The 14,809-nt window shown below is 45.8% G+C and overlaps 1 protein-coding gene across 4 annotated transcripts in view; it reads right to left on the bottom strand.

The window, feature by feature from the left end:
- Positions 1-14,809, bottom strand: part of LOC144596785 (ras and Rab interactor 2-like) — a 145,211-nt gene that overhangs the window by 15,794 nt on the left and 114,608 nt on the right. For all 4 annotated transcript variants that reach the window (XM_078405584.1, XM_078405585.1, XM_078405588.1 and 1 more), the window contains 3 exons: positions 8,849-8,940; positions 7,009-8,115; positions 387-692 (listed from right to left, as the gene is read on the bottom strand). In XM_078405584.1, the coding sequence (XP_078261710.1) occupies positions 387-692; positions 7,009-8,115; positions 8,849-8,940 (1,505 nt within the window). The remainder of the gene's footprint in view (positions 1-386; positions 693-7,008; positions 8,116-8,848; positions 8,941-14,809) is intronic.

The following is a 14,809-nucleotide window of genomic DNA, read 5'->3' as shown; positions in this document are numbered from 1 at the left end:
CTCCTATTGACAATTTATCCAGTCCCCTTTGACAATAAATATATATCATTGCTCCCAATCTACACTAATTTCCATGAGATTATAGAGACATTAAACATTCATGCACCACTTGTCCATATTTTACTCTTGCCCAATGCATTAACATTATTCATTTGCCACAAATCAGTGAAATTACATTGTAGACGGAAAAAGCTGGAGTAACTCAGCGGGACGGGCAGCATCTCTGGAGATGAGGAATGGGTGACTTTTAGGGTCGAGAACCTTCTTCAGACTGAGAGTCAGGGGAGAGAGAGTCTTGAGATATGGAAGGGTAAGGTGTGAAAACGACAGATCAAAGCGGACGATGATAAGGATATGTTAAGGAAATAACGAAACTAATATTGTACCTGAGTTGTTCTCCATAACCGTGTAGATAACTTTGCAGACCCTCAGCAGCAGGAATACCTTCTTCTCTGGCGAGTACTTCTTGCGCATGTTTGAAAATTTATGTTTTATTTTCTCCAGAGTAACAGTGTCAGGGATGGCAGCATTAACTCCCAGCTCCTGAGGTACCTTCTGTTTGACTGAGAGCAGATTTTCCTTCAACTCCTTCCAGGAGCCATCAGCCGCATGGAATTGCATCAGAGTTGTATAAATGTACGATTTCAGAGGCTTCAAAATGCATTTGTGCATTGCTTTCTCCAAAACAAAATCTGGAAAGATTACAAGAAATCAAAAGTTCAAAATCAAATTGTCAAAAACTTTAAGTCTAGAATGCACATCTCACAATAAGTGACCAGAAAGACATTAAGACTTAACACTTATTTTGTGTACCTTTCTTGATTAGAACGGGTGTCAGGGGTTATGGGGAGAAGGCGGGGAAATGGGATTAGGAGGCAGAGATCAGCCATGATTGAATAGCGGAGTGGACTCGATGGGCCGAATGGCCTAATTCTACTCCTATAACTTGGGAACTTTTAACAATCTTAGTATTTGGTATTTATTACAAGTTATAACTACGCAAGGTTAAAAGGAAATATGCATACTGAAAATACTCTTCCAGCTCCAGAGAAAATGATACCACTGGATGAAAGGATGCTGCAACCTAGCAAAGCAAGACAACAGACTGCATAGCCGGAGGTAGAGACAAAGGCTGCCACTAAGCTAACAGAGGAACAATGGGGAAAGTTGACTGCACTTCCACTCTAATTTATTCCTGGACAAGATGTGGAGGGTCACTGGAATTACTAGCATTGATATTCTATCCCTAATTATCCAAGCTGAGGAAGCAACCACATTGATGGGTCCAAAAGTCACATACAGGCCAGATGCAGTAAGGAGAGCAGATTACCTGATGTCCTGACCTGATAATGGAATCAGGGGACCCAACAGTGGAATCAGGGGACCCAACAGGGGAATCAGGGGACCCAACAGTGGAATCAGGGGACCCAACAGTGGAATCAGGGGACCCAACAGTGGAATCAGGGGAGGATGAATAAGGGCAAGAAAATAGCATCAGTGAAGGTCATGTTTAGTTTAGAAATACATCGTGGAAACAGGCCATTCGGCCCATCGAGTTCACGCCAACCACTGATCACCTGTACACTACTTCTATCCTACACACTAGGGACAATTACAGAAGCTAATTAACCAACAAACCCGCACGTCTTTGGCATGTGGGAGGAAACTGGAGATACCCGAGAAAACCTATGCGGTTACACGGAGAACGTGCAAACTCCGTACAGACAGCACCCGAGGTCGGGATTGAATCCGGGTCTCTGGCGCTGTGAGGCAGCAGCTTTACCGCCAGGCCACTGTACCACCCTAATGAATGATAGAGCAGGCTTGGACGGACAAATTAGGTGCTGCTACTCCTAATTATTACTTCCTGCAGTCTAAATTTCAAAACTGAAGTGTTCAGGTAATAGGAAACCGTGCATGCCTTTGGGCACAAGGCAAACACAAGCAACAGCATGAACTGGAATATGAGCAGGTGAATTATCAGTAATCCAATGGATAGACACAAAGTGCTGGAGTAACTCAGCGGAGCAAGCGCCGTCTCTGGAGTAACATGGATATGTGACGTTTCGGGTCAGTGCCCTTCTTCACACTGAAGAAGGGTCCCCGAACAGAAACCTCCCCTGTCCATGTTACTCCAGAGATGCTGCCTGCCCCGCTGAGTTACTCCAGCACTTTGTGTCCTTTTGTGATTAGGGTGGAGGATGGCACTACAGGAGTACGTTTTCATTATCCTAACTCACTCCAACTTGGCCAAAGTTAAAGACTGATGTAAAACATTTTCTTTGAAAGCTTCTGCTGAAGCTAATCAACGTTTGCTGAAGAACTAAAAGGTATAGAAGTGTGAAAACGCACACCTCCAGATTCAGGGACAGCTTCTTCCCAGCTGTTATCAGGCAACTGAACCATCCTACCACAACTAGAGAGCAGTCCTGAGCTATTCTCTACTTCATTGGAGACCCTCGGACTACCTTTGATCGGTCTTTACCTTGCACTAAATATTATTCACGTTATTCCCTTTATCACATGTCTGTACACTGTGGACGGCTGGATTGTAATCATGCATTGTTGTTCCGTTGACTGGTTAGAACGCAACAAAAGCTTTTCATAAAAATATAGAAAATAGGTGCAGGAGTAGGCCATTCGGCCCTTTGATCCAGCACTGCCATTCAATATGATTGTGGCTGATCATCCAAAATCAGTACCCTGTTCCTGCTTTTACCCCAAATCCCTTGATTCCGTTAGCCCAAAGAGCTATATCCAACTCCCTCTTGAATACATCCAGTGAATTGCCTTCTGTGGCAGACAATTCCACAGATTCACAACTCTCTGGGTGACTACCTCGCTCGGCACATGTGGCAATAAACTAAACTCAAACTCAATAGATGTTCAACATTGCATTGCAGCGCGATGTCTGGTGCAGACTTTTCTGAGCTGCCTGTGGAGGAGTTGTTGAGCAGCAGTGGAAGGGGTTAACTGCTGACATTTACTTTCTTGCTGCCTCAGGCACTTACTGGAGCTGTTGAGCAATTCAGTTTTGTAGCCTCTGCAAAAACAGCAAGGCAGCCAAATCTTAGTGACCTCATTCCTTGTGCCGAATATTTTTAGAAACTAATATCTCGTGCCTGGTGTTCATCTCCTTTTTTTTTTTTCAGGCTACCTTTTGTCGCAGACTATTCGTCTTTTCTCCAAGTTTGGAATGACTGAAATTATTATTATTATTATACAATAGGTGCAGGAGGAGGCCATTCTGCTCTTCGAGCCAGCACTGGCATTCAATGTGATCATGGCTGATCATTCTCAATCAGTACCCCATTCCTGCCTTCTCCCCCAAACCCCCTGACTCTGCTATCCTTAAGAGCTCTATCTAGCTCTCTCTTGAATGCATTCAGAGAATTGGCCTCCACTGCCTTCTGAGGCAGAGAATTCCACAGATTCACAACTCTCTGACTGAAAAGTTTTTCCTCATCTCCGTTCTAAATGGTCTACTCCTTATTCTTAAACTTCCTAAATAAGCAGCAAGTCCAAATCTGCCCAAAATTAATTTATTTCAAATACTAAAAACAAATCTCAGTGTAACTTAAAGAGCACAGTCTGTGTGGAAGAAAGACATAAAATGCTGGAGTAACTCAGCGGGCTGGGCAGCATCTCTGGTGAGAAGGAATGGGTGAAGTATCGGGTCGAGACCCTCCCTCAGACTGACCCTCCAGAGATGCTGCCTGTTCCCGCTGAGTTACTCCAGCATTTTGTGTTTATCTTCAGTGTAAATCAGCATCTGCAGATATGCAATAGAACCAGCTGAATTCTCTCAGTTCTGATGAGGGGCTTCTCACTTCAGTAGAAAGTACACAGAGTGATTGCTGCACTTTTGAATCTCATTTCAGATTTTAAGCTCTCCCGATCCCTTGGCTTCTGAGATCTTTACAAGTTTCATTAAATGGAGTCATTTTGCAAAGCATAACATAGGAAAATTTCGATCAGACTGCTTATTTCCTGTTTTAAGGATGACTAAATCTGTTCACCATATGGCAAAGTGCTGCGGTTTAGTAAATCTGTCACGCACAGTGCTGTCAAGCACAGTTTAGATGTGTATATAAAACCAACCTCTGGGATGGAAGGTTTAAACAGCAGACTAAACACATACTACCAGTTCTACCTTTTCCTTAAATTCAAAGAAAGGACAGCAGTGGTTGAGTTGCTGCCTTACAGTGCCAGAGACCCAGGTTCAATCCTGACTTTGTACGTTCTCCCAGTGACCATGAGGGTTTTCTCCAGGTGCTCCGGTTTCCTCCCACGCTCCAAAGACGTACAGATTTGTAGGTTAATTGGCTTCGGTAAAGATTGCAAATTGTCGCCTAATGTGTTGGATAGTGTTAGTGTACAGGGATCGCTGGTCGGCGCGGACTCGATGGTCCAAAGGGCCTGTTTCTGTGCGTTCTCTCTAAACTAAACTAATGCAGAACATTGAAATAAATAAGAACTCTAAATTTAAACAGTTTTTTTCCTTGCCCCCCACACTTTATTCATATGATCTAGCTTTTAGCAACCTGTTGTGCCCCTCCCCTCAACCTGCCAACAGACGTCCTATCACCAAATAGAGAGTAATCCTGAGCTGCCATCTTACCTCATAGAAGACCCTGGGACTATCTTTAATCAGACTTTACTGGACTTTATCTTGCACTAAACATTATTCCTGTCATCCTGTATCAATACACATGACAGGAATGTATATGTGTATACACCACTGTCATGAATGTAATCACGTGTAGTTGATTGTGATCACGTGTAGTTGATTGTGATCACGTGTAGTTTTTCCGCTGATAGAACAGGATGCAACAAAAAAGTTTTCCACTGTAACTCAGTACATCTTACCTCATAGAAGACCCTTGGACTATCTTTAATCTATCTTTATTTGGCAATAAAGTAAACCAAACTAAAATTCCCCTACTTTAACGGTGCTGCTGGAAATAGGTCAGATGAAGTAACAGAAATACCACCCTGCAAACAAATCTTCTTTGGACCATCCCTCCACCTATGCAAGGCTTTCTTTTTGCGCTTGACCACAAACACAGACCAGATTAGGTACAATGCTATGCACCTTTTAACGTTCCAATGAGAGATCAGCCACTTGAAATGTTCACTCGGCTTTTCTCCCCACAGATGCTGCCTGACCAGCTGAGTATTTACAGCACTTTTGTGTTTTTGTTCCGGATTAGGCAACTTTTAATAGATAAGAAGTGATTCTGTATATTGTCATTGCAAGAGAATGTCTCCATAGCCTGACTCACCTCTCCATCCACTCGAAAGACTCGGCCTGCTTTTGGCCATTTATTTAAACAAAAGATTAATGACTGGACCAACTTCCTATCCTCTTAGACACAAAATGCTGGAGTAACTCAGCGGGGCAGGCAGCATCACGCTGCTCCGGCTACCTCACGCTGCCTCGGCAAGACCATCAGCATAATCAAGGACAGTCGCACCCTGGCCACTCCCTCTTCTCCCCTCTCCCATCAGGCAAAAGGTATAGAAGTGTGAAAACGCACACCTCCAGATTCAGGGACAGTTTCTTCCCAGCTGTTATCAGGCAACTGAACCATCCTACCACAACCAGAGAGCAGTGCTGAATGCTATCTACCTCTTTGATGACCCTTGGACTATCCTTGATCAGACTTTGCTGGCTTTACCTTGCACTAAACATTCTTCCCTTATCAAGTATCTACACACTGTAAATGGATCAATTGTAATCATGTATTGCCTTTCTGCTGACTGGTTAGCATGCAACAAAGGCTTTTCACTGTATTTTGGTACATGTGACAATAAACTAAACTAAACTAACTAACTAACATCTCTGGAGAGAAGGAATGGGTGATGTTTTGGGTTGAGACCCTCATTCAGATTGAGTCAGGGGAGAGGGAAATGAGATATGGAAGGGTACAAAGCACATGCAACCATCAGTCTGAAGAAGGGTCTCGCCCCAAAACGTCACCCATTCCTTCTCTCCAGGGATGCTGCCTGTCCCGCTGAGTTACCCCACCATTTTGTGTCTATCTTCAGTATAAACCAGCATCTGCAGTTCCTCCCTACACAATCCTATCCGCTTAGCTCATCACATAAATAATCTGCAAGAATTAACTAACCTGCAAACCATGGTTCTTTTTCTTTCACCAGCTGCGGAAGTGAAAAAGCGCACATAAATTTGCCTGACAGCCTACTGATTTTAATGTCTGTTTTTCTGGTGTTAATCCTTCATTAATGATGCAAAGCATGCATTTCCCAAACACATGTAAAACCTCAATTCAAACTCTGTTGATTCTGGGCTCGGAAATGTCACGGTATTATTCCCATAAGATAGTCATATTTCTGACTTAAACTTCCTCCTAACTTCAGACTTTGTATGTAAGATTGGCACATTGGTTTCATTACATTTACAACCAGCTTCCAAACAAAGGCATCAGGATTGGTCTAACATCAGTGACCCAGCACAATAAACCCTTTATTGCAAGCAACCATTTAGAATCAGTCAACAAACTTTATGCCAGCTCTAAAAATATGATGTATTTTCAGTTTTGTTACAGCTGTGAAATGATTCATTTTAATGTGATTTCTAACAGCAGGTTTATGCTGTCAAATAAGCCCCCTAATAACCAAAAATAAAGATTTTCCAAAGCCTAGGGTGCTGCACACATGGTGACACAATACCTTTTAATATTCATAAAGTCCCCTCTTAACAGCCACCTGCAGCAGCAGCAACTCCTATTATTTATGTGGATATCGAACAACAATAGTTTCCTCCCTTAAAAATAGAACAAATTGCAAAGGATTTGCAAGTCATACAAAGGGGAACATTGTACTAAGGTGCACAATAATCCTGCTAAATGCAAAGTAATTTTTAGACATGGACAAAGACTGTCGGATTTCTGCACATCGCGTTCCTGCAGGCTGGCAAGTCACACCAAAATCCCAAGTGAATTCTGCAGCCGACAATAGGCACGGCAGCCACATTCTGCTTACCTATTTCATCCTCAGGGATGAGGGACTCTATTGGAGGGTTCAATTCCGAGCTCTGGGTCAAGTAGATTTTGACCTGGGTCATGAACTGGCGGATAGTGAGCAGCATGTCCGTGCTGGAGACGTGGCAGTCCTTGTTTTCCTTGAAGAAGCTGATGTAGTCCTGGATCAAGCACCCAAAGTACGTCTGCTTGTCCCGGGCCATCTCCGCTATCTTCTTCACCATTCGTTTCTCCGGCGTCATGAAGGAGTTGAACACCCCGCTCACTCTCTGAATGTGCGTCTTGACGATTTTGGGGAAGACGAAGGAGCTGTGCCGTTTCTTCTTGGGGGTGCAGGGCGGGGGGGCCACCTCTTGGTCGCTCTCCCCGTCGGAATACTCCAGGCTGCTGTTGGTGTCCCCGTCCTGGTGGTAGGGGCAGCCGCGGTCCACGTCCATGGTGCTGGAGTCCGATTCTGTGGACGTGGTGGACATGCTCACGTCGCTCAGCCTCTGCCTGTCTTTGATCTCCTGGATGCGAGCACTGAGATTCGCAGCTGATCCCTCGCTGCAGCTCGCCACGTTGTGCAATGCCTGTGCCTCGCCCTTGCCTGTAGCAGTCACTGCCTCCTCCGCCGCTGCTGTGCAATCAGACGGTTTCACTGCCGTCCCGTGCAGGGGTGTCGGGTTTCTTTCCACCTCCGAGCTGTTTGCCAGCTTCTTGCTCCGAGGCGGTGGAATGGGAGTAGCTTTAGTCTCCGGGTGTCTGGCGGTGTCGCTCGCCTGGCCCGGACTGCCCGTCTGGTTCATGTTTGTGCCCACCCGCAGTGGCGGTGGGCGAGGTGGGGGGGAGTGGGGCCTGCCCGTCTCCCTGCTTTGTGAACACTGCCTTTTCAGGCTGTTGTGAATATCTTTACTGTGCACTTCTAGAAAGAGGGGATTAATAAAGCACAGAGCACCATTGGTCTGGCAGCATTCCAGCTCTGAAGGCGTTCGAGTCCGGATGGAATGTGCTTTGTTTGAGAGAGTTTGTTGCTTGGCCTGCGTGCAAGTGCCGCCTGTGCTGAGTGGACTGCTGGAAGGTGCAGGGCTCTTGGCTGCTCTCTTGTACACAGAAGAACTCCAGAACTCTGAAACAAAAGAATGCTGCAAAGTTGAGAACAGATGGGCTTTAGTTTCCAAATAGCATGTGTTATCACGGATTAGAAATGAACTCCATAAGGGGAAAAAATACGGACACAATTACTACGGGGTTAGAAAGTAACTCCAAGAGACAGTTTGGTTTAGTTTAGAGGTAGGGCGTGGAGACTGGCCCTTCGGCCCGCCAAGCGCACACTGACCGCTGATCACCCGCTCACACTAGTCCCATGTCACCTCCCACTTCCGCATCCAGTCCCTACACATCAGGGGCAATTTACAGGCGGCAATGAACCTGCAAGCCCGCACGCCTTTGGGATGTGGGAAGAAACCAGAGCAAACCCACGTGGTCACAGGGGGAATTTGCAAACTCCACACAGACAGCAGCCAGGGTTAGGATTGAACCCGAGTCCCTGGCGCTGTGAGGCAGCAGTTCTAGTCGCCGAACAATTATTGGTTACCTCTGCTAAATCCTTATTGTCGGCAATGAAATAATCCCAGTGACACGCCTTAAAATCTGTTGTTATAAATTAACTTATTCCATCATCAAAAACATCATTGCCACACACAGTCCAACGTTATCAACATTTGTTTTTACATTCAAAAGGGACAAAGTTTGAGTGTGCGAGACAAAATGGCTTGAGTCACTTCCTTCTGCAGGTTGAAGGTGAGCTAGGCTCCCATCTATGATTTCATGCAAAATCCCAAGAACTAAAGTGCACTTACCCAGACCCAAGAACGCAATAGCTTCCAGTTCTGTCTCCGTCTTGGCAGTTGTGATTCCACAAGGCAGTTTTAAAGGGAAAGGCAACACGTCCCTTTGTTCCAAAAAGAAAAAAAGCCCAAATTGAGTCCATTGAAGGCAATGCTGAAGCCACACCAAGGAGTAGTTCAGCAGGAAGTATTCTTTCCCTTTGAGAAACCAAGTACAGAAAATCTGGAGACTCCCTTGTTTTTGTCGGCATGAGGCAAAATAGCATTTCCATAATTATACTGGTACATTCCTTGGTCTTTCAACCATGCCACAAGAAACTCCAATTCCACCGGGCTGTCATTTACAGCTCAGAATGTCACTCTTTTACACGTCACTTTGGGTGGATGGGTGACGTCAATGTCGGAAGGAGACTAAATGTTTTGCTTCTGAAGAAAGCATTGCACTGTTTTGTGGAGCCTCGAACAGTAAAATGAAGCGCAACAAATATTTTTCGGGAAGAAGGGTCTCGGCCCGAAAAGTCACCTATTCCCTCTCTGCAGAGTTGCTGCCTGACGCACTGAGTTACTCCAGCACTTTGTGTCTGTTCTCAGCATCTTGATTAGCCGCAGGTTCTGAAAAAACTGCCTCCCACCAGCCCTTCACCAGATCTATTTATTATCTTGATCCAAACTATGGGCGGCTGACCTTCATCAGATGACCACATATAAATAACTCATCAAACAATGTAAAAATATTTTTTCTCGTAACTGATGAAGTCAGAATTTCAAAATGCCATAAGGCAAACCTCTTCACATAGCACAGACAGGCCCTGCCACTCACAGCATCGATGCCCGTCAAAATAATGAACTGTCCAAGTCCGATCAAACTTCCCAGTTCTACGTCATCTCCTTCTAAGCTATGGCACAGTGCAAGAGTTACTGCCTCTACCTGAGTTTCAAGTGGCAAATTCAGAATCCCCATCCCTCATCAGGTCAAAGGTGTTTCATAGAAACATAGAAAATAGGTGCAGGAGTAGGCCATTCGGCCCTTCAAGCCTGCACCACCATTCAATATGATCATGGCTGATCATCCAACTCAGTATCCTGTACCTGCCTTCTCTCCATACCCCCTGATCCCTTTAGCCACAAGGGCCACATCTAACTCCCTCTTAAATATAGCCAATGAACTGGCCTCAACTACCTTCTGTGGCAGAGAATTCCACAGATTCACCACTCTCTGTGTGAAAAAAAAAATCTCATTTCGGTCCTAAAAGACTTCCCACTTATCCTTAAACTGTGACCCCTTGTTCTGGACTTCCCCAACATCGGGAACAATCTTCCTGCATCTAGCTTGTCCAACACCTTAAGAATTTTGTAAGTTTCTATAAGATCCCCCCTTAATCTTCTAAATTCCTAAGTTTCCATTCCCTTTCAATCCTTCTACAAGTTGTAGCACAGCGGTAGCGTTGATGCCTCACAGCTCCAGAGACCCGGGTTCGATCCTGACTATGGGTGCTGTCTGTGCGGAGTTTGTACCTTCTCCCTGTGACCTGCGTGGGTTTTCGACGGGTGCTCCGGTTTCCTCCCGCGCTCCAGGTTAATTGGCTTTGGTAAAAATTGTAAATGGTCTCTTGCGTGTAGGATAGTGGTAGCGCGCGGGGGGAGTGCTGATCGGCGTGGAGTCGGTGGGCCGAAGGGCCAGATTCCGCGCCGTATCGCTCAAGTCTAAAGTCTCTGCTTTTGACTTCTCTGCTGAAGAAAACTTAGTAGGGGAGAAGGAACTACCCGGGTCTCTTTACCTCCCCCCAACCTCTTTTACTGCAGAGGTAGCAGCAGCAGCCTTTCTGATGTATCCTCAAAGCAGAGTTCACAGTCGGAGCTACGGGGTCAGAAACCGTCCACATCTCCCCCCAAGTGCTGACAGTCAGACTGCAAACAAAAAAACCTTTTTATCACAATAACATAAAGCAGTGGGTGGGGCTGGGAGCCTGCAATGGGTCAGGCAGCACCTTGGGCTGTCGGCTAATCACCAGCAGTTGCACCTAGCTGACTGGACAGCGGCCTATGCATAAAGTGCAGCGGATCAGATGCCATCGTTTCCCGAAGCTTCAATGTTATTTCTAGGACGTTAAAAGGGCAGCGGAAGGGTTAAAAACGAAAATGGCAAACTCATCATCAAACCACTGCACACTCCCCTGTTGCTGTTTGCGCAGCTGAGGTTTTTGGTCGGGCGTGTTGTGCCTTTTCATCGAAAGGCATGCACTTCAACCAATACGAGTCGGTCTCCCACTGTGGAATTGGGAGCCAAAAACAAATTCCTTCCCCCCCCCTCCCACTCCCACAGCTGCAAATTTCCTTCACAAAAAAAAACAATAATATCGGATCTGACTGCTGCACAAGTCCTTAAAGAGCCCGTCAAGTGTGAAGTGGCAAGTCCAGGAACTCCAACCTCTATTACTCAGGGCCTTATCCTGGCCTGTTGCACAACGATTAACATCCCACAGTAGGAAAAAAAGGAACTGCAGATGCTGGTTTACACTAAAGGACACAATTTTAAAGTTTCCTTATGTTTATAAGTTCTAGGAGCAGAATAAGGCCATTTGGCCCATCAATTCTACTCCGTCATTCAATCATTGCTGATCTATCGCTCCCTCTCAATCCCATTCTCCTGCCTTCACCTCCTAACCCCTAACACCCTCACTGATTTAATTTTATTTTACCAAAGCCAATTAACCTAAAAACCTGTACGTGCATGAGGAACTGCAGATGCTGGTTTAAACCAAAGGTAGGCACAAAATGCTGGAGTAACTCAGCGGGACAGACAGCATCTCCGGAGAGAAGGAATGAGCGACTTCTCGAATCAACACCTCTCTCCGGAGATGCTGCCTGTCCCACTGAGTTTTACTCCAGCATTTTGTGTCTCTTTGTAACCTAAAAACCTGTACTTCTTTGGAATGTGGGAAGAAACCGAAGCACCTGGAGACTTCACAGGATATAAAGAAAAGGATTCTTTAGACTTTAGAGACACAGCGTGGAAACATGTCCTTCGGCCCACTGGGTCCATGCTGACCAGCGATCACCCAGTGCACTGGCACTATCCTACACGCTAGGAACAATTTACAATTTTCTTTACGGGCGGCACGGTGGCGCAGCGGTAGAGTTGCTGCCTTACAGCGAATGCAGCGCCGGAGACTCAGGTTCGATCCTGACTACGGGCCCCGTCTGTACGGAGTTTGTTCCTTCTCCCCGTGACCTGCGTGGGTTTTCTCCGAGATCTTCGGTTTCCTCGCACACTCCAAAGACGTACAGGTATGTAGGTTAATTGACTGGGTAAATGTAAAAATTGTCCCTAGTGTGTGTAGGATAGTGTTAATGTGCGGGGATCGCTGGGCGGCGCGGACTCGGTGGGCCGAAGGGCCTGTTTTTCGCGCTGTATCTCTAAATCTAAAAAAAAAACGAAAAAATTTACCGCAGCCACTTAACCTACAACCTGTACATCCTTCGAGTATGGGAGGAAACCGGAGCACCTGGAGAAAACCCACGCAGTCACATGGAGAACGCACAAACTCCGTACGGACGGCGCCCGTGGTCAGAATCGAACCCGGGTTGCATTAAATACAATTACATTAAAGCTTTTTAGTTACTGAAGCAAAGCAGACTTTGCAACAGAGAGGTTTCCAACATCTGTTGAAGGTTTGCCACCTGAGATGTTGATCTAACATTTCAAAGGTAACAGAACCAGAGTGTGTTTCCAAGAACTGTTCTTTAAAAAAATATATAATCTGAACTAATAGCAGTCTTGCCCTGGACACAAGGAGCTTTTGTAAAGGGATGACGAGAGGTATTTTGCCTGGGTCCCGACCAGCATAATTACCATTACTGCAGGACATCGTTGCGCACCAGGTGCACAGTGGAAATAAAAACATTTTCGCAATTACCAACCTCGCTGTTCCTTTCACACAAAAACAGGGCATAAAATTAGTGGTCACGTTACCGAAGTTTATTTCAAAAGCAGGAGGCAGCTCGTTTGACCTTTGTTGCAAAGGATTACAGAGGGTTAGCAGGATGGAGAGACAAGGAACTGCAGAGGCTGGAAGCATGAGCAAAGCACAAAGTACTGGAGGAACTCAGCGGGTCAGGCAGCATCTGTGGCAAGAATGGACAGAAGACATTTCAGGTCGGGACCCTTCTTCACATTCGAGACTCCCGCTTAAAGCTTTTGGCTGTTTTGCCTCTTATTACATATATTTTTTCATATTGCATTTACATGCATTAGATTTCACCAGTGACGGCCAATTTATTAGCCCACTGATATTTACCTGAAGCACTTACTACACCCTTCATAGTTCAGCGCACTCATTTCTGTAAATTATAATTGCATTGCATCTTTATGCATTAGATTTCACCAGTGACTGCCATTTTATTACCCCCTTGGCAATTACCCAAAGCACTTGTTGTACACAGCTTACCCTACTCCTTTCTGCAAATTATGATGGCAAAGCCTCTCAACCGAGTGAGAGTTATTTTAATGATCAGATTGAAGTCAAAAACCCAACACTGACCCTTGCGAATGCCCTCATTTATACGTTTGCAAATATTCAGTACGTGAGGTAGCCACAAGGAACTGCAGATACTGCTTTACAAAGAAACACCACAGTGCAGGTCCCCACCTTCTTCATACCAGAGACGGGTCCCGACCCGAAATGCCATCAGTCCACTCTCTCCACAGATGCTGCCTGGCCCAGTGGGTTACCAAGCTCACGTGGAAGGGGGCTCTGGGGCAAGGTTACGCCCAGCAAGCAAGCCGACTTGTCTGCCGGGTGACTTTGGAGGGATTGATGTCTCAGGGTCGGTGTAGGAAGGAACTGCAGATGCTGGTTTACACTGAAGATAGACACAAAATACCGGAGTAACTCAGCGGGTCAGGCAGCATCTCTGGAGAAAAGGAATACTTTAGTTTCAGTTCAGAGATCCAGTGCGGAAACAGGCCCTTCGGCCCACCGAGTCCGTACCGACCGGCGATCCCCGCACACTAACACTACCCTACACACACTAGGGACAATTTACATTATAATACCAAGCAGATTAACCTACAAACCTGTACTTCTTTGGAGTACGGGAGGAAACCAAAGATGTCTGAGAAAACCCACGCGAGTCATGGGGAGAACGTGAAACTCCGTACAGATAAGCACCCAGAGTTAGGATTGAACCCGGGTCTCCAGCGTTGTAAGGCAGTAGCTCTACCGCTGCACCACCATGCTGCCCGATCTTGACATCATGTTCAGCACAGACCTTGTGGGCTTAAGGGCCTGTTCCTGTGCTGTACTGTTCTATGTTCTAAACAGGATCATAGAGTCATAGAGTGATGCAGTCTGGAAACAGGCCCTTCAGCCCAATTCACCCACACCGGCCAACATGTCCCAGCTACACTAGTCCCACCTGCCAGCATTTGGTCCACATCCCTCCAAACCTGTCCTATCCATGTACCTGTCCAACTGCTTCTTAAATGTTGGGAAAGTCTCTGCCTCGACTACCTCCTCTGGCAGCTTGTTCAGTACATCCACCACCCTTTGTGTGAAAAAGTTACCCCTCAGATTCCTATTGAATCTTTTCCCCTTCACCGTAAACCTATGTCCTCTGGTCCTCGATTCACCTACTCTGGGAAAGAGACGTTTGGGCAAGACTAGGTGACGTTTCAGGTTGAGACCTTTCTTCAGAACTTTCTCAGAGTCATTTGGCTTTGGATTCACCATGTTCTCTCTTGATAGGTCTTCACCGGCGTTTGTAGCATTTGGCAGGAAAACAGTGATATAATGATATTGCACAGGACAACAAACTTCTCATTGAAATAAAGGACAATGCATGAACACTATTTCATTTCTTTTTGTCCACCTTGCCCACCCACCCATCTCAACTGTGAGTTCTTGGCCCATCTTACAGCTCATCCTGTTTACAATCACACTGAGCTAAGCACATTAGGGTTTACTTACTCAC

The sequence above is a fragment of the Rhinoraja longicauda genome, chromosome 9 (assembly GCF_053455715.1).
Source record: "Rhinoraja longicauda isolate Sanriku21f chromosome 9, sRhiLon1.1, whole genome shotgun sequence".
NCBI classification, from domain to species: Eukaryota; Metazoa; Chordata; class Chondrichthyes; order Rajiformes; family Arhynchobatidae; genus Rhinoraja; species Rhinoraja longicauda.
The sequence above is the reverse complement of the archived record's forward strand: the minus strand, read 5'-3'. Positions and strand labels throughout refer to the sequence as shown.